Source organism: Octodon degus, unplaced genomic scaffold (genome assembly GCF_000260255.1).
Source record: "Octodon degus isolate 3935 unplaced genomic scaffold, OctDeg1.0 scaffold00034, whole genome shotgun sequence".
Taxonomy (NCBI): Eukaryota; Metazoa; Chordata; class Mammalia; order Rodentia; family Octodontidae; genus Octodon; species Octodon degus.
In genome coordinates this window covers 7603502-7623897 of record NW_004524610.1, presented here as the reverse complement: position 1 = coordinate 7623897, position 20396 = coordinate 7603502, and the positions used below count along the sequence as shown (strand labels likewise).

Genomic DNA, 20396 nt, shown 5'->3' with positions numbered 1-20396 from the left:
TGCTCGCTTCTCCCTCAAGTTCACGTGGAAACCAAGCTCCCACAGTGCTGGCACTAGAGCTGGGTGGCTGAGAGGTGACTGGACTGCACACGTGTGACAAAGCTGTGCCCTCGGAAAAGGAGCTCAAGGGAGGCCACTTGTTCCTGCCACCACCCGAGGACACCAGCCCCAGGAGTGAGCCACGCACGTGCAGTCTCCGGTGTCTTAACCTCGGGATTCCCAGTCTCCAGAGCTCCAAGCTGTACATTTCTGCTCTTTATAATTCTCCTATTCTAAGGAATTCTTGTCACAACAACCCAGATGGACCAAGACACTTGCCTTTAAGACTTTTCTTGATGATGAACAGGGCAAAATTTCTCTATCTGTTATGTACTGGACCCCAAAGGCCAGGAGCCAACCAATGTACATTTTACAAAAAGAAGGGCCACTAAAGAGGAAAGCTGTCTGGTCAAGACAAACTAACCTGTTCTGGAAAATGACACAGCACACAGGAGAAAAGCTAGAGGACTGGGGAGGCTCCTTACATGGTTTCATAATCAGCCCCGACGAGTAGGCCCTGACTTTGATGAATATGAGATAGATAGACAGATAAGACAGACAGACTGACTGATTTTGATTATTATTTGGGACTAAACTCTCAACAGGAAAGTATAATTTAAAAAATGAAATTAATACTAATAAAAACAGAGCTAGGCTAACTATAAAATGACTACAAATAGCGCACTAGCTCTTCCGGGCAGTCCCCAGCTACACCTGCCCTTTAATCCATAACCATGCGAGACTGATTCCCAGGCTTACTGGCTGTTCCACAAACGTGTTCTCCCGCCTCTCCTGGCCACCTTCCTTATGTCATTCACCATGCCTCTGAGCAGCCCTCAGGTAAAGACGTGGTGGCTTTTCATGCAGGTGCACACTGAGGATAAAAATGCCAACACAAGCATTCTAGCTGGCTCTGCCACCTCTGTGGTGTAAAGTAACGTCCTGGTACCCATTTCAGACTTTATGTTTGTGTTAGCTGGGGCCAGTCACTACAAAAGGTCCTCAAAACAGAAGCAGATCCAGGTCCTGACACCTGTAGGATGAATCTGTAATGGCTCACTGGTCACAAAAACTAGTAGATATTTTAAATTATTGTACTCGTTGTCCACTGTTATCATTACTATAGCATGCTGGCTTTCCTGTTGACAAAACAGGAGGATCCCCAAGTTACATTTAGGTTAGTACCTCTGGACAAATAGACGTTTATTTTAAATATAAAAGGCTCATGCCACCTAATTTTGTCTGACTTCTAAAGCTTTTTGGAGCTACTGTTTACCAGTAATCTACTTTAATTTTTGTCCCTTGATTTTTTTTTAACATGAAGACATGGTTATAAAATGAAGCCTAACAGTCAGTGACTTTCTTACTTTCTTGTCCTCTTTCCCAGACTTTTAAAGTATAGTGATTCATTAAATTAGAAAATCCATCTTTCTTTGTGTCCTTTGATCAGTCAAAGTGAGCCTTCCAACCCCTGCCTGGGAGGGTCTGTGCCCAGCCCCCAGCCATCCACGGAAGGGAAGCTGCTCTAGAGCAAAGGCCTCCAGCTTGTCTGCATCACTAACTACAGGAGCAACGTCTCAGCAGGAGGCTGAGGTAGAATGAAAGAAATGAGAACCAGAGAGGGACAAGAGACAAGGAAAACCATAATTTTAAAACTGTCCTGATGCTGTGGCGTCAGGGCACAAGTCGCCCAGGTTGTCCCCACCTGCACTCTCAGCTTGGCTGGTCCATGCTTCCTTTCTTCCAGGACCATCATGCCCAGAATGCCTTAGAGACACTAGGACCAGGAATTAGCTTAGGTGATGAGGAGCAGAACCCAGTCTTAAGACAGAGAAACAGATGCAAAGGTTTTAAAGAACGGTTTTTAGGCAACACATCTCGGATCACGTAGCTTCAATCATGAAGACAGCAGATGACTTTCCTTTCTCCTATAAGACTGGCTCCTTTCTTGTGCAAAATAAGCCATTAGCTTCCCCCCCCCAACCCCGCCCAGTGCACCATCTCTTTTCTTCTGTAAACCAAGCCCAGACTTTCTATAGAACCCCTAATTCCAGATTTCTACACCCAAAACATGCACATATTCCTAACTCCAGACTATAAAGAACTTCTCTCCTTTATGAGGGCCTGCATTCTATTTCTTAGACTGTACAGTTTAAAATTCTACCTAAGATATCTTTAGGCCTCTTCAAAAAAGAAAAAAAGAAAGAAAAGAAAAAGTAAAGACAACCACAGAAGACTGAATAAAATGACAGTTCCAATAGTTCTTGCTAGTCATTTCTACTCATGTAAGTATATGACTAGAAACAAGCAGCTCTGATAGGAATCTGTCCTTTATTAAATGTGAAGGTCTTGTCTTGGTTGCTTTCTACCTAGAGTCAAAGGAGGAAAGCCCTGCTTTAGCTCACAGCTTGCAGAGGTTCCAGTTGCAGGGAGCCGGCTCCAAGGCAGAGTAGCCCAGCAGAGGGGATGGCAGCGGAGAAGCCGTCCGTGCGTGGCACGGCGGTCAGGAAGGCAGCAGCCCTCCCTTTGTTTTCCCTTTTCTTCCATCCAGGCTAAGAGCATTGGGTTATCTATCACTCAGAACTACACTGAACCAGTTAGTGGGCCAATTTAGCTACCACACAGCCTCACTCCACATTCATACCTCCTAGACCCAGCCCCCTTGGAAAGTCGCAGTTACCAGCGCACGAGGCTGTAGGGGGCATCTAGTCAGAGCCATAACGTTTTTCATCATCAGTTAAACTTTAGGACCTCAATCTTCCCATTCAGGCTCTAGGTTGACCTTTGTCCTGGCAACACTTCATCTAGTACCTCAATTGAATTTTGTAGCTTTCTTAATACACTAAATCAACTCAATATGCAACTAGACTATGTTGTTTACCATAAAATCCACATAATCCACAGAATCTGATTGCCTTCACCTTCCGGAAGACATAGATGTCTTTGATCCAAAAATGCTAGCTACCAAGCAGCCTTCTCTGTTGTACGAATACCCAGAAGGGTATGAGGAGTGTTGGTGTCCACAGAAGGCCCTTACAGAGCCAAAACCTGGGTCACAGGACCCACATCCCTCACCAGGGACACCTCATGGACAGCGCATCATCTCACATCATTATCATCAGCACAGCAACCAATGTGTACCTTTACATCCTTCTGAAGCCTAGGCTGTCACATGGAGGAACAAGTCCACATTACCAAGGAACATGTGAGGTATTCTCACAAACTAAAAACAAAATCACACTGACATGGCCTTATGTGGAATAATATTATTTAATAATCAGTACAGAATGCAACTGGCAAAGGGGACATGAGGAGTGAAGGTGAGCTGACTGCACGTGTGCCAGCTTCCCACTGTGAATGTGACTGCTGTGCGCCGCCGCAGTGTGGACTCCTGAAGACAGAAATCAAGGAAGAATGGGAACATCACTAGCAGGAACACTTCCAGACTACAAAAGTTCAGAGGGAGAAGAAACCTTGTTATCCCACATAAAGTCAACAAGCAGGTCTTTGTTTCAGCAGTTCCGTTATCACTGTACTCTTACCAAAAACAAAAACAAGGACAGGCACAATCTAAGTAAAACAGCCACTGTACAGTTCAGCCACGACTCCAGGGCTTTTGCCACAAAAAGAGAGGAAGTGGAACTCAGACAAGAACAGAAAACTGCACACACATGAGTTAGGAGGGGAAGAGACATATGCATAATTCATTAGGAATAGAGGAAGCAATTCAACAAAGTAAGAAGGAGTATTAAACAGAATTACCAAAAAATTCGAGTAACATCCTCTTGGAACCAAAGGGCACTGCCTGGGAGACCCTGGCTGTCGAAGGGCAGGGGAGAGTGGAAGCTACTGTGTGTTTTGTCCGAGGAGTAAGAGGAGTAAGACAAACTGGTGAGCGTCACATTGAGGAAAGACCAAAAGAAAAATAGCACAGGCCAAAAAGGAAGGAAGGAAAGAAGGAAGGGGAGAATGGTAAATTTTCTTTAATAAACTGGTTCTGGCAGTAAAATAACAACTAAGACATCTTTCCAAAAATGTTTCATTGTTGTTGTTTTTGGTCAAAGTATTTCACAAGGTACTTTACAAGCATTTTCCTCTGACAGGAAAATATTTCTCAAAAACAAACACCACCCCAGGCACAACAACCCCAGCTATGTCCCCAGGCCCGCTACCCTAAGGCAGAGAGAAGAAACATAAGCAACCCTGAGCTCACCTTGCACAACTCCGAAGTCCCAAACCAGGATTCCTGTGCCAGATTCTCTTGGGTGACCTACAGTGACCTCCCTTCACTTGAAGCTCATTAAAAGTCTATGCATATGCACCGATCTCATGCATATTTAATTAATTACAACACAATGAATTATGGGCAGGGACACGCGCAGTTGGCACAACTGAACTGATTCGGCACTCTGTCAATCACATTGTCAATTATGACATGGAAGACAATGGAAAGTGCCCTAGGCCGGGCGCCACGTTTTAAACCCTTAAGCCCTTCAGAGCTCTAGCCACTCCCCCCTCTGCCTGCAGAAGCCCCTCATTCTGAGCCGGATGAAAACTCAGGTGCTTTCTCTTTGCTTCTGCACTTCATGTCTAATTCTTAGGAACCTACCAACCCAATCAGGTCCCCGTCACCAAGGGCCACCACAGCGCTGATGGTCACTTTACAGCTCCTCCCGGCCCCCAGACTCCCCACCACCAGTGGACTAAAACACAGATTCCGGAGGGACGCTCAACCTGATGTACCACATGGGCTGTGACCTCCAGGCTGCAGCCCACTCTGGCCTCAGGGACCCTGTGGCACTCGGCTGTGCTCCGCATCCTCCGCCTGCCAGCCGCTTCCCCAGGCAGCGCGGGCCTCTTCGCCTCTCCCCACCATGCCCGGAGCCGCCCCACGTGCTGTGTACGTGTCTGCCCGCTCACACCAGCTCGCTTAGGGAACTGCCCGTCCTCTCACTCTCTCTCCTACCTCCCTCTCTGGATTTTCAGATGAAAGCCAAACTTTAGCTCTTTATAAATACTGTTTTTTTCTGCCTAGAAACACTAAATCCACAATCAGCATCATATAATCCAGTTATACCTTATCCCTTAATCTCTGCCTGGACAGCTTGCTTTTCACCTTCTGAATTTCTAAGCTTTCTAAAAAGATGGATCACAGGCTGCTCTGTAAAGACACTGTCCCTTTTCACATTAATTAGCATGGGGCTGAGCAAATATTTTGCACTCAGTAAATATTTTCAGCAGACTAAGAACGGCTCGATCACCTTGCTAAGTCCCTTCAATCAGCCACTTGCGGTTTGTATGGCATGTTATGGTTTCTATCGAGGTGCCCCCCAAAGCCCCGTGCCCTCACAGGTAAGGCTTTTCAGAGCTGGCTGGATTTAGGGGTGTGAATGATATTTAAAGGCGTGACACTGGTACTAGCTTAGTCCACTAATAGTTACCACAGTTCTGGGTACAGCTACTGGGAAGCCCCGTCCTCGGGGCGGGGGCAACACTCAAAAGGCCTGCAGCCTGGTGGGAGAAAAGGAAAAGGAAGGCTCAGGCTGCGTGCGCACCTCTGCCTGCGCTGGCCTGGACTGCTCCTGCTCTGTCCTCCCCTCTCCCGCCACCCTGCCTTGGGGCCAGCCGGTGGCCGACTCTTGAGAGCTCTACAACTGCGGCTGAAGCAGCCATTCCTCCTTTCACTGGCGGGCTTTGGGTATTTTCTCAGCAATGGGAAAGTAACTAAGACTAGCAGCGAGAGAACAAATTCTCTGAGGAAGACGCCCTGGTTGACTACAATAAAAGAAAGTGTGGCCAGGAGAAGTGATTTCTTTATATGAAAACCTGCCACTCACGAATTTTCAATTCAACATGGGCTTCAATTTTTTTTTTTTTTTTTTTTATTCTAGACAACATTAACAATGATCCCTCTCTCTCATGCTGTAAAGAACACTTTAGGGCCGGCCAGTTAGCTCAGCGGATTAAAGTGCCAGCTTCGGCAGAGCACAGGGACCAGGGTTCAATCCCCAGCATGCTGTGCCGGCCCTCCTGCGACAGTGATTGAGACTGGGTGTGGTGGTGCAGGCCTGTCATCCCAGTGCTTGGGAAGCTGAAAACAGGAAGATCACTACGAGTTCGATCTATGTAGTGAGACCCTGTAGACCTGGTACTAAAATACACAATAAATAAATATTATTGTTTTTTAAAGAATACTTTAGTTAGTTTAGGAGTGAAGCAGCAGCTCAGGAAGGGCCTAAGACAGAGCTGAGTGACCATCTGTAAGGATGGGAGCTGAAAGATGGACCAACTGGGACTGTAACAAGGACTTGGGGCCAAGGGTGATGGCCTCAGGCAACAGGGACTCCACCCCTCCCTACTAAAGGTAGGCGCGGTTGGTCATCCCTACTAGGCTGCTGAGTTCCAAGGAACTTCAAATTCAAAACACCCAGGTCTTTTCTTTAAAATTCTCATTTCCTTTAAAGGCTACATGCTAAAGACCTGGATTAGAAGACTGAGTTCCAATTGCTCCGTTTGAAATCTACAGAGCTGCCTGACCATGGAGCGATTCCTGCATTCTGCTCAGCATAATTAGCTCTGAATGGAGGAGCCCTGTGGCCATCCTCTCGGAAAGGCAGGAGCGACTCCTCTCCTCTCCAGTAAATCCTTCCTTGCCTCCTCCTTTGGCTCAGGACTCCATTCCCTGGGTGCTGTGAGACCATGTGCTCAGTACACATGACAGCCTCAGGCACCAGGGTGGTATGGGGGCGAGGACAGTTGCAGCCTCTCATTGGCAGGCTCATGACTTGTCTGTGGGGAGACAGCCTGCTTGAAACTGGCCTCCTGAGTATCCTGAACAAACCAAGGGCTCCGGCCAATCCAAGGAGATGACAAGCCAAAGGGCACTATGGGAGCCATCCCAAAGGAAGAATAATTAGACTTTATTAATTAATGATAGAAGCTTTGCAACTGCTGAGCACTGCAGAAGCAATGCTATTACAACTGGCTTTATTCTTTTGGAAAATTTTTTCTCACTTCTTCAGAGCTCTGGGCTTCTAGCCTATTTACTGTGACACTTTTTACAACTGTTGTGACTGAACAGGCAGAACTATGGGACAGTGTCTTGTGGCTGGTGCTTGCTCAATTACTACCCTTAGCTTTCCGGTCTCATTTCTCAGGGATGCAAAAATCGCCACTCACATGCAGCCAGTAGATCTCGCTCTTCTCCGATGCTAAACAGCTATTCTTGCAAAAAAATAGAAAGTACTAAATTTTAAATTTTTAAAAAGGTAAGTCAATTTCTTTGAAGTTCTTCCTTTGGATGACTTTTAAGCAGGGGAAAATTCCACTTCCAAATTTTTAATGTCTGCAAACATGTCAGTGGTTTTTAAAGACAAAACCTAGAAAGAACAGTTTTTTATTAAAAAATCCTAAAAACAAATATAAAGTCTTAAAGGGCTGGGGAGATAGCTCAGCGGCCTGCCTGGAAAGCACAAGGACTCAGGTTTGATCCCCAGTATTGCATGTCATGACAGCCCTGGAACCCCGAGCAGGCAGTGCTGACTACCAAAACCACGTGTAGCAGGGTACACACCTCTAATCCCAGCCCTGGGGAGGCTGAGACAGGAGGATCTCTATGAGTCCAAGCTGCAGAGTGAGACCCTATACCAAATAAAAAAAGATTTTTTTTAAAAGTCTAAAGAAAAAAAAAATTAAAAATGACTATCCTTCCAGTGTTTTCTTCTCCAGTCCTTCCTTCTAAGCAGAAACCAAGGTATGCCCACTTCGCTGCAATGACTCACGCTTACCTTTTTTCTGAAACTACCCTGAGGAGGGAACATAACAGCATAGTGATGGGACAACAACTATCTGCAGAACTAGTTAAGAAAGAATAAGGTGATTCTTGAACTCTCTGGGTTCCCCCAGGGAACCCCCTGTGGGGCACCAAAACCCAGCTCCCACCACAGCGGACATCCCAAGGAGAAGGCGGGCGCAGCACGAGGCGGCCACACTGAAGGCCCATGTGGCTGTGCCCACCGCTCCGCCCTGACAGACATCAACGCGTCATTAACCACATTCTGAACACTAGGCAAAGGGCTCGCCTGCAACTGTTCCGTTTTTCTCTGCTGTTTTACTTGTCAGCAGCCAAGAAGGAAAGCTTGGGGACCGAACTTGCCTGGCGCACGCAGAGCTACGGAGCCTCCTGCATGCTTGGGGTGTGGCTAGGCACCGTGCGAGGAGACCCGCAGGAGCGAACCCTGCGGAAAGGGCAGCATTCGGGCGGCAGCCTGTAATGACCTCCTGAACCTTACAGTAGAGAACAGCACTGAGGCAAGTAGCTTAGGAAGATTTAGACGGGATTAGTCATTCACATGAATGAATAAGCCCCGAATTTAGTTACCTGAACTAAGAAAAAAAGAAGGCCGCATTGTGAAGGAAGTGCATCCCCTTTATTTCAGGGTGTTCGGACTACTAACCAGGTAGAAATATCTGAGTTAAACGTACCTGATTCTGGAAACACAACCACTACTTACGTAGGAAGGTGGCTGCAATAAATCATTCACACAAAGAATACAGACTAAAATTCCAACAGTGGGCCAATCTTTCATAAAGATTAGCTAAAATAAAAAAAGAAAAGATTAGCTAAACTAGTTAATCCGACAGTTTCACTGAATATAACATTTCTTCTATATAGGTCATGACCACACTGCAAAAGAAATCTGTGACATCAACTCTTTTTTAATCCCAAAAAAATGTGCTAATTTCAAATGATATTTAAACGCTTAATGAAATTTTGATATAATGGAACACATGTGCGGTACATAATGATTATATTCATGCGGGGACTTAGTACTTGTGTACCTTTTTTTTTTTTTTTTTGGTGGAACCAGGGATTGAGCTCAGGCCCTTGAGCTTGCCAGGCAAGTGCTTATTCTACTGAGCCATCTCCCTGGCCTGATATAATGGAAAGGAAATTATACTATGCAGAATAATTTCAAGCAGAGCTAAACAATCAAAATAATCAGAAGCTGACCCTGACCTATGCATATTTCAGTATATTTCATATCTAAAATATGTCGTTTTTAAAAGAGAATAGCTTTTTTATAAACTTGGCTTAAAATGAAGGGTATACCTACTAAATGATTCAAAGATATGCTCAAAGCCACAACACTAAAGTATATTAAGTGGTACAAAGAAATGAACTGGAAATATTTGTTTAAAGTCTGAAAAGGCATAAAAGTATTTTAGAAGCAGACTAAAATTCAGGCTCCAAAGCTCTGCTACCTAAATTCACTCCATTCATGAGTGTCTGCAGTAGTGTAGTCTTAGTAAAGGGCTCCCTATCTTTTGACGTACACACACACACCCAGAAAGCTAGGGTCAGCACCTGTACCCCTCGAGCCTGGGCGGGCTTGGAACCACTCTGCCTAGGGATGTCGAGGGACTTCGACGACGTCCACACCACCAGTCCATGGGATGCTGGCCTCGGGGAAGCCGCTCTCCAGGCCGGCAGCCCGGAGCCTGCAGTGCAGATGCAGGCAGGCCCCTGCCTTGTTCCAAGCACCAGGCTGCTGTTCCCGACCACACCCAGCCACCAGAGAAAGCCAGCTGTGGGCCTGACTCAGCGTCAGGGGCGAGAGAGGATGTCTGCCTCGGGTCCCTGGATTCCACTGCAGCGTGCCAGCTGGGGCAGAGCAGACAGAAGAGGAGAAACTCTCACCTCGGACAGATGGGCACAGGTGGGGCGCTGCAGGTGAAACTCTCACCTCGGCGTGACACTTCATGTCCAGCTTACACACGTTCTGCAGCACGACCTCCAAAGCTCAGGTTCGACTCCTTGCCTTACCTTCCCACTGCCCGCAACACCCAGCCTATCTTCCGTCGTTCTCCCAGTCTGTGCCACGCTTGCTGAGCAGCCCCTGCTTGCCTCTGTGTGAGGCGGCAGCAGGCAAGCAACACAGGGAAGGAGCGGTCACACAGGACACAGCAGACAGCGATCGTCCCACCAGGCCCGAGACAGTGCTGAGGAGCGCAGCCCTCCACGTGGCACTGCGGGCAGCGGGGATAGAAGTGGCTGCAGAGGAAGTCCGAGCAAGACCTGAAGGCGAGGAGCCTGGGGCGCTGGGAGGGCGCTGGGAGGGCGCTGGGAGGGCGCTGGGAGGGCGCTGGGAGGGCGCTGGGAGGGCGCTGGGAGGGCGCTGGGAGGGCGCTGGGAGGGCGCCGGGGCTGCAGAGGCCTGCGCGATAGGAGGGACCGGCCGGACGGCAGGGGTCGGCCCGCAGCACGGGGACTGAGATATTCCTGTGAAGCGGCAGGAAGGCCTTGTGGTTTGTAAGCCAGAGAATGGAGACACGGAGGGGCCATTCCACATTCATGGCCACAGCTCCATCTTGGAAGCGGCCTAGAGGTCCACCCACAGGCGAAGAAAAGGTGGTATCGCCACACAGTGGAGCCATGAAGAAAGACACACCTGCAGCATCCAGAGGTAAGCAGGTCACCTGGAGGCCTGAAGGCTAAATGAAGGAGCCCCAGAGGCCTCACAATCACGTGGCTTCTCTTCTGTGGAAACTCAACCCGTAAAAAACGAGCCGAGAGGATAGGAAGCAGGGAGCAAGGCGCATCTTCCTCAAAGGGTGGGGAGCAAGAGGTGCAGGGAGGGGACAGCGGCAGAGGAAGGGGGTGAAGAAAGGCATGAGGGCGCTTTAGGCACGCACCCAACTCCACGCGAGGAGCGGGCACACCGGGCGCTACACACACCGACCAGTAGAAATGGAAAATGTTTTAAAAGATCATACTGATGATGTGTGTGAGTCAGCTCTCCGCCACTGTGACAAGCACCTGGGCCGGTCCTCTGGTGAGGAGAAAAGGTTTATTCAGAGGCTTCGGCACGTGACCACTTAGCCACAGCGCTTCAGGCGTCTCTGGGAACACACGGCAGAGGATCTGCCTTCCTGGCGCCAGGATGCAGGAACATGAGGGGGACCAGGTCCCGATCTCCTTCCAGGTCACAGCCCTGAGGACCTCAGTGCCTTCTCCCCAGCGCTGTCCCTAAAGGCTGCACCTTCCCGCAGCGAGCCTGGCCCTAACACCGAGGTCTGGACGACAAGCAAGACCGTCCGCCACCACCTACCTACGCCCAACGACCTGACAGCACGATGCCAGCGTACTAAGCGTTTACAGAATATGTAAATTCATCCAAGACCTACTCCATGCCTACAGCACTCAGAGGGTCAGAAAATATTCAGAATAAGTAAGATTAGCATTTTTTTCTTTACAAGCACTGAATTTCATTGTGTCTAATGGGAACATACAGCAGGAAAGAGGAACTTAAGATGAAATAGGTAGAATGTTACAGCAACATTTCTGTATTGCTCAGGTAAAGAGGGCTATCAAGGAATACAGGAAGGGGCCAGGGATAGAGCTCAGTGGCACAAGCACCTGCCTGGCAAGCAGTTCAATTCCTGCTACCCCCCCCCAAAAAAAAAGAATACAAGGAGGATGCTTAATCCAGGTTCCAGAGTCAGAATCTCACAGAATGTCTGAGCTGAGACTCAAGGAAGGTAGAGGTACCAAAGACACAGAGTTGGCACAGACAGGAGAGAGAGTTCCCAAAAAGAAGTTTATGCTACAAAACCCAAAAGCTCATGGCTAGGAGCCTCGTACGGTGTTCAGAGAATGAAGGGAAGTTTTACATGGCTGCAGGCTGGAGGAGTACCTGAAACAACCAAATGGGGCCGGCACAGAAGAGACTGGTCCACCAGGAGACACGCACCTGGGTACGCATTTACCTGCTACTCTACAAGCCAGAGGCAGGAGCTGTAAGGCTCAGAGGAGCGCCGAGAGCAGCCTTGCATTTTGTAAAGAACTACTGGACAGGCATGGAACGGGCGCAGACCGTTAAGACTGGATGGACACTGGGATCAAAGAAGAAGCGAGCTAGAACCCAGGAGAAATGGGTGGCCCAAGCAGGTGAAGGGCAGCAGAAACAGAGAGAGGCCGAGAGAGGCCCACTGTGCTTTGAGGTGTTCGTGTGGAAGGATAAGATGGTGGGAGGGAAAAACTCAGCGATGACCCCCGATTTCCTGACCTGGGTCCTTCTGATGGAAACAGGAAACCCCGGAAGAAGACCATGGTTGTGGGAGTCTGTGAAGGAAGAGGAGTGAAACTGGTTTTGAGAAATTAAGTTCCAGGGAGCTACAGGCGAGCTACGTGGCTAGAACCGCCCAGATGAGAGATGGACTCAAGGCAGTAAACAGCGTGGTGGGGCTGGAAACGGGAGTCGGGAATCCAGTGGACAGTGTTACTTCAACCTGGGGTGGGGCGGGGGAGGAAATGGCCCTACAAACCATGTGTAATGGGACAAGAGAAATAGTGTACAACTGACGTAAGGTAGACACCAGCGCTGAGGCACAGTAAGATTAGAGAAGGCTTGCACGGAAGCAAAAGTCATGACCAGCAAGTTGGAAAGAAAACACTAAATGCAAGTGACTTAAGTCCTCAAGCCACGGCTTTTCTAAACTAAATTCCTCTGATTTTCCCACATGGTGGCAAGGCTGAGTTGATACAAATCTTTCTCTGTATCTAAGCCTGAGCAAGAGCCTTCTACTTCCTCAGAACATGTAATTAAGTTTTTTTTTCTCTCTCTTGGATTGGAAGATTTGCAATTTTGTACAACACAGACCTTAACTGAAAAGAGAAGGAATGTTATGATCCTGTACAGAAGATAATAAATTTAAAGAATATAAAAGCCTATGGATTTTAAAATGGACCTGACTTCAGCTCTTACTCATGACGTTTCCACTCTGCGAAGGAAGAGGAGCGAAACTGGTTTTGAGAACTTAAGTTCCAGGGACTTGGAGCAGGACACTGAGTCTCTCTAATCTTCAGTGTCCTCCCATACCCGCTACTCTGGTACCAGAATGGAGCTGTTCTGGTTCTCCGGAACCCATTCCCCTTGGAAGGCCAGCACCACAGCTACAACACAAACAGGCGGACTGGAGGCTCCCGATGGCTTCCTCGTTGGGAGATCTGCCGGTCCACCTCAGCCTTCACCTTGCTGGAACTCATAAACACTAGACATGGAAGAACTGTTTTTCCCTTTTAGGACTCTGTCACCGTGTGACTTCGGTGTGCCTCCATTCTCCTCCTGTCTGACTGGCCATGGCTGGTTTCTTTGTGGGTCTCAGACTCCACACAACCACGATGCTCAGACTCAACCCTTAGCCTTCGCTCTGTACCAACCCCCCAAGGTGACCTCACCAAGGCTCCTGGTGCTAGAGCCACTATGTCCACACCTACAGGTGCTACCACATCACTCTTCTGCAAGCAGGGCACTAACTTCCTACGCTACCCCTTCAGGAATGTGTAAGCAGCCTTGCATAGTCCTCATTCTCTAAACCCACTCTTCTCACAACATTGCTATTCTCATTAAAGGGCAAGTCCATTCTTTCAATGGGTCCTGCTCAGAGCCCGAGCCACCCTGTGGCCCAACCCCCACAATCAGCTCTTGCCCACTGTCAGCCCTAACTGCACGCTGCGTGTGTGGTTCAAAAAGCCCAAACCACACAAACCCCAGGGACCATCTACACTGCACCACTCCTCCATGAGTACACCACCGTAGTCCTCTACCTCCTCCTTTCGCCTCCCCAACTCCTACGATGGAGTCTCCACAAGACGACGGCCATTCCCTGTCCAGGTTGGCCACACACAGCCACTCTGCTCTTGGGCTCAGCACTGTGCCTGCCTTCCCCTCTCACACAGGAAATGCAGATTCTGGACAGTCTCACGTCTGCCTCCCCAGCTCGGGGCACGCCTTCTGTCACCGTCTTCTCACCCACACCCACCTCTGGCTTCAGGTGGACTCTCCCCACTGGCACCCTCTTGCGTCATGGTCTGTGCCCTTGCTCCACTGTGAAATTATCTTCTAAGAGAAACTCACAGTAACTCCCCCTTCACGAGTGCGAGTGCCCCGAGAACAATGCCTTCTTGGGTTTCCTAGCATCCTTCCTGTTTTTCTTTTTCTGTGTCCCTCCTTATCTCTAAAATACTCAGTAATTTATTTATGTTATCTTCCATTTCCATCACAGACTGGCACGCAAATTCAGCAAAGCCAGGGCCTTTATCTATTTTAATTCTTCCTGTGCCAACACCTACAACAGTACTGGATTCTACAACAAATATTTAGCATATATGCAAATTAGAATTAAATAAATTATGTATAATAAGGGTTAGAATACAGATGTTCAGTAAGTGGTTATTTGCTGGATATGTACAAATTCAGGTACAACTATCCCAAAATTGATACAGGAAATAAAACTGATAAAGTTGGCAGGGATTTTCCCATAGACACTGAATTTTTATTTTGAGACAGCTTAATTTGAGAAGGTTCATTTTATCTTGTCATATAAAATTCTGACAATGTAAATTTGAACGAAAGAATTAAGAAAAAAAAAGCCATTGTGACTTTAGGGGTTGCAGGCCTAGCTCAGAGGTACAGAACACATTTAGTTCACGTGTCTGAGCCTCTGGGGTTAATCTGCAGTGCCCTGCTGCCCAGAAATATTATCTCTTTAAAGATTTCCCACACTGTTGTCAAAGATTCAAATTGAACTTAGCAGAAGTATATTTTCTTTTAAATTAAGGAGGTAAATATTTTGTTGGAATCCACATAATAGGAAGCCCAGTATTATGTTAATAAAGTGTCAACTGGTATCCCAGTACTGTTTGTTTACTGATTTATTTATTTTCTGTATTTTAGGGAACTGTCTCCAGGGTGTTCAGGGTCTCACTACTAGATCAGACTCCTAGTGATTCTCCTGTTTACAGCCTCCCAAGAGCTGGGATTACAGGCACATGCCACCACGCCCAGTCTCAACTGTTGTCTCAGCACATCCCTGAGGCAGGGCTGGCACAGCAAGGCAGGCCCAGGGATCAAACCCCTGGCCCCTGAGTGTGCTTGCAGGCACTTTAATCTGCTGAGTTATTTGGCCGGCCCCCCAGTACTGTTCAATAAAAATCCTGCAGAAAGGATGAGGAAGAGACAAAGACCTGTAAATATAAAGGGTAATAACACTTTTTTAAAATACAAATCTGGAAAAAATACTTACAAATCTGTAAGATAACTCCTTGGTGGTATTTAATATATCTATAAAGTATCTCAAGTGCTTGGTGTACTTGTCCCCAGTAAATGTTTAAGTGCATAAATGGTATATTAATAAGTTCAGAAGCTAGTGGTAATAAGCTACCTGTTTGTAGTGGACATCACAGACTCTTAAGAAAAAGCAGGGAGTACAAGCTCAGGACTTCCTGTGTCGCTCCTCGCAGAAGCAAGGGCTTTCAAGTACAAAAGTGGAGCTTTGCTCCGGGAGGAAGAAAGAAAACACACGGGAGCAGCACTGGGTGATGCCACAGGTCGGTGGGGCTTGTATGTGCAGAACTTTGAGGCTGGCGAAGGTTTCTCCCTGCAGCCTCAGATCCAAGAGCCAGCTCTGAAGAGAGGAGGCTCCGAGCAGTGGGAGGGCTGGGTCCTGCTGGCCCTGGGGCTCAGCACTGCACAGGGAATTCCTCCGTACAAATGCAAGACCGTGAAGATCAGATGGCCAAGAGGGACAGGAAAAGGAAGAAGCTAAGAAAGCACAAGGAAGCACAGAAAAGAAGAGGAATATAGAAGTGTGAATCAGGAAGGCGTGAAATCAAATAGCGCTGTATCTCCCAGACGCACAAAAAGCAGGTGCTTGCACTGCTTTAATTCTCACTTCTAAAATTTGTAGGGTGAGTATGAAATAGGTTTCAGTTTATGTCATTCTTCACACGTTCGGAACTACCAAGATCACATGCAGCAAGACAGAAGGTGAAACTTCACCTGTGTGAAGACAACAGCGTTCGAGCTGCACAGTAAACCAGATGGCTCCTAAAAATACTCAGGTTGTTTAAGGCTTAAAGGAAAAAGGATTACACGTCTACCCAGGAAGAACTGGATGGCTTGGAGTTCAAGAGCAGGATTTCGGGTTTCACCCTCAGGCCTCCAACTGAGAATGAGCGGAGCAGCAGTCTCTTGGGGCCTGGCCCTCCAGCAGCTGTTCTGCTTACAACTGGTAGCAGAAATGTGCCCGGGTCTCTATTAATATTCAGTGGACAGGTGTGCACAGTCTGCATCACGCACACAGGCGAAACCCTGGGGTGTCTAAGCAGAGCAGTGAAGGAACGCAACAGCTGCCACCTTCAGCAAGCCCGTCAGCAGCTTTCGCTCCCTTCTTTAGCCAAAGCATGCAGTATTAGTCCATCAGATTTGTGACATTTCTCTACCTAAATCAAAATCACAATGGAAATGTACGTGTAGAGAATTTCTGAGATGACTGTAAAGTTCTGTGAGGCAAAAGGGCAACACATAATCCCTGTCCCTAGGAGCAGGCAGGAAAGGCCAAGCCAGCTGAGGCCAGCCTGGCAGGAGCTGCAGAGCTCCGGCACTGCAGGGAGCCCAGCAGGCTCTGCGCACTGGAAATGCACTCACACATAGGCACAGGGATGTTCGGACCCCCGCAGCGCACACCGCCGTGCTCCCATCGTCGGAGGGCACAGGAGCCTCTCACACCTCGCATGGATGCGAAGCGTTCCCCCAGGGTGGTCAGTCACCAAGAAGTCTCCAAGAAGAGCTCCCCCAGCCCCACTCAGAGTTAAGTGGGGACGAACTATGCTGGGCACACTGAAGGAAGAAGGAGCTGGTGGGCGGGCCTGGGCTCTCCGGTCCGCGCGGAGTGCCCACGCCCACCGCGCTCCCCGCCCACCCCACGCCCTCTGCCAGCTCTTCAGATCCTGGCCCGGAGGGACACACAGTTCGCCATCTGATAGTCTGCCTTCCTCTCTTTCAAAGAACTCAGCATCGCCTTTTACAAGAATGTTCACTTAACCAGGCAGTATTCCAACTCACATTTATTATGCATTTTCAATGCTAATATACACTGCTTACTAGAGACAATGGTTTTTACCCTAAAAAATACAAAATAATGCACTAAGTATATGGCACAAACTCAAAAAAACAGTGAAAAAAAAGTCACGGGATGTTTTTAAGTGTATCATTTTTCTTTTTTTTCCTTTTTCTTTTGGGTACGGGGATCCAACTCAGGACCTTGCGCTTGCCAGGCTGGCATTTATGCTGCTGAGCCATCTCTCTGGCCCAATTTTTCTTCAAAAGGTCACAAGAGATAAGGCTTGCCACTTTTACTGTTCTCAAACTTCAAAAAACTCTTGAAAGACAGGGAAGAGAGCAGTCTCTAAGTCCTTTTGACCTGGTCCAGAAAAGCAACAAAACACACACACAGTTAGATGTCACTTTGCTCCCGGGCAGCCGGGTTACTACGGATCACTGCTCCACAATTACTTCTCATTGATGAGGAAATCAAGGCACCAAATTAAGCCACAGGGAACATGACACCGAGTGGAAGAGGCCTCCGCAGGAAGAGCCAGATCAGATCAGAAACATTTCTGACATAAACCTATGCTTCCATGCAGCCAAAGAAAAACTAGTATTTTGTAAGCCAAGAAAATATATTCATTCTTAATTCCAAACTGAAAAGCAAACTTAATCACCCTATTATTGTGTGTGTGTGTGTGTGTGTGTGTGTGTGTGTGTTAGTACAGGGTCTACGGGGTCTCACTACACACATCGGACTCATTGTGATTCTCCTGTTTTCAGTCTCTCGAGTGCTGGGATTACAAGCACATGCCACCACGCCCAGTCTCAATCACAGTGTCAGCGTGCCCCAGGGGCTGTGCTGGCACTGCAGGCTGGGGATCGAACCCGGTCCCTATGCTCTGCCTAAGCAGGTGCTTTAGTCCGCTGAACTATTTGGCTGGCCCCAAACTTTTTTCCTTTCTTTCTTTTGGTCTGCTTTAAGTTTTTGTCCTAAACATTCAGACGCTCAGAGTAGATGCACTGCTGAAGCATGACACCCTTCCCAGCCTGGGGTCCTGGGCCACCTCAGGTTCTTCCCCGTCAGTGGCTTCTGGCTACACTTCTCCTAGGTGCCAGACACTGCCCAGGTACAAAACAATCCTGCTGATGCCCGCCTGCCCTCATGGAACTTAACTGCTTGGGTACGAGAGCGGCTCAGCCCAGCGAAGTCAAAAGCAGGAAGAGAGATGGGTGTGTGGGTGAAGCTCCCCACACAGGTAAGATCTGAATATGGATACCCAGCATGGGGACTGGGACAGGCTAGCCAAGGGCAGAAGCCCCTGGACGGAAGAATGTCTGGCATTCTGCACTCAAGTTGGGCTTGTCTTAATTTTTTTTCTTTATTGAAAGTTCTGTCCAATGTTTTAGGAGAAAACCAGGAACATCCACGCCAAAACACTGCAGGACGTTTAACTGTCCTTGCTATACTGCTCTTCAATTTCCTTTTTTTTTTTCTTTTTTCCTTTTCTTGAGACAGGGTCTCCATATGCACTTCAGGCTGGACTTAAGCTCACTTTTTAGCCCAGGCTGGTCTCAAACTCAAAATGAGTCTCCTGCCTCAGCCTCCGGAGTGCTGGGGTGTACCAGCACACCTGGCTTCTTCTCTTTTTTTATTACAGGTTCAAACACTAACTTCCTAAAACTAATGAAGGGCACCTAGGCAAAGAAGGAAAGAAAACTGCTCTGGGAAAAGGAGAGCGAACTGGGGGACCAAGTCCCAGCAGTGGTGTCTCCCCTAAACTTGCAAACCCACTGTGTCCAGCATTTAACCTGTTGCTACAAGGCACTGCTACTGTTTGCATTTACATGCTACTTTGTACACATCTGCTTTTGTCCTGACTTCTTTAGAGAAAGAAAGGCCCACACGGCAGAATGTCCCACGCCCACCCAGGGAAGGTGGCACTGTCTGATGGTGATGTCACAGAAATGCCCACAACAGGCTGCAGACAGTCCTTCTATTCCAAGGGTCCATTTGTGGAAAACGCCTGAAAGACTTCAGCGTCTCTAGTGAGCAGCCAGTAAACTCAGCGATCTGAGCCCAGTCAGTGACTGTTCCTGTAACGTCCCATTCTAAGTTTCCATTTGCATTTGCATTTGTGCCTAGTCCACACTTTCAGTCTGGACCCCAGTCTGGGTCAGCCACAAAGCACCCAGGAGCCCCACTGCATACAACTCTGCTCGCTTTTCAGCCCGTGATGTGAGTAACCCTCCACGTGAAAGGACCGGATTTGGAACGAAAGACACTGCCCAGACAGCCAGCCAGCCAGACACGTAGAACAGCCTCGGTGCACGCACGTAAGCCACGGAGACGCTACTGAAAGTCTCCAAGCAGGGCCGCAGGATGAGCTCAGGCTTCCTGGGAGCTGGCACCTGGCCCCCCGGGGTTCTGAAAGATGAACCAGCCCAGGATGCTTGGCCAAGGGATGGCCAAGGGATCGAAGGGCACGAGGGATCACGCAGAACTCTGGCGGCGATGTTAAAGCCAAAGCCCAAACAGGGCCGCGACACCGCGGTGGCCCTCACGGGGGTGGGAGGCTGGTTTCTCAAGCTTTCCAAGAAAAAAAAAAAAAAAAAAAAAAAGCAAAAAACAACGAGGTCTCCCGCGGGAGGGCGGGAGGAAAGTTCTACAGCACCGCTTTGGTGAAACCTCTGCGCCTCCTTGCGTGATCTTTTGCTCTTTTTTGTTTCTCTTTTAAAGAAATAAAGGTCTGGGTTGGCCTTCAACATGGAGTGGAGCGAATAACTCCAACTCTACTCCTGAAAAGGCAAACCGAGGAGTGGGCCAGAATCACGGAATGCTTTTACGCTTTTCTGGAACACAGAAAGAAAATAAATTTTAAAAACCCAGAATCACGGGCTTGCACTGTTCGCTCCGTAAATATTTATCTCATGCCCACTGTCTGTTAGCTTCTGGGATTCCAGGCCCATGAGGCAGCCTGCTCCTGAGCTGCGAGCAAGCTCCTGCTTGCAATCTGGTGGAAGTCAAGCACAGGGCGACACACAGTCTTCTTCCTTTTAGGGCAGCCGACCCAAACCCTAGCCCCTGAACGGAGTCAAATTCCAGCCTGGCGAACCAGTGCGGACCAAAAGCGTTTAATAAAGCGGGAGGGAGGCGCGGGTCAGGCCTCTGGGTGCGCCCTCGCCGCTCCGGGAGCAGGGGGCCGGCCGGGCCGGGCCAGGGCCTGGGGCGGGGCGGGGGCGCGGGTCCCTACCTGCGCGCTCAGGTAGACTTGGAGGCACTCGGCGCACACGGCCTTCTTGCAGCAGGGCAAGGGCTCGATGGGCTTGTCTTCCAGGCACACCCGGCACAGGAGCACCGAGAGGGGCGCCAGGGGTCCCCCGCCCCTGCCCAGGCCGGGCCCGAGGAGGGGCTCTGGCGCCGGGGGGCCTCCCCGCTCCGCGCCGTCGGGGCCCGGGGTCCGCGGGC

The 20396-nt window shown here is 48.8% G+C and overlaps 1 protein-coding gene across 1 annotated transcript in view; it reads right to left on the bottom strand.

The window, feature by feature from the left end:
- Positions 1-20396, bottom strand: part of Rnf217 (ring finger protein 217) — a 100821-nt gene that overhangs the window by 79865 nt on the left and 560 nt on the right. Inside the window, exon 2 of the mRNA XM_023714217.1 lies at positions 20182-20395. Coding sequence (XP_023569985.1) covers positions 20182-20395 — 214 coding nt within the window. The remainder of the gene's footprint in view (positions 1-20181; position 20396) is intronic.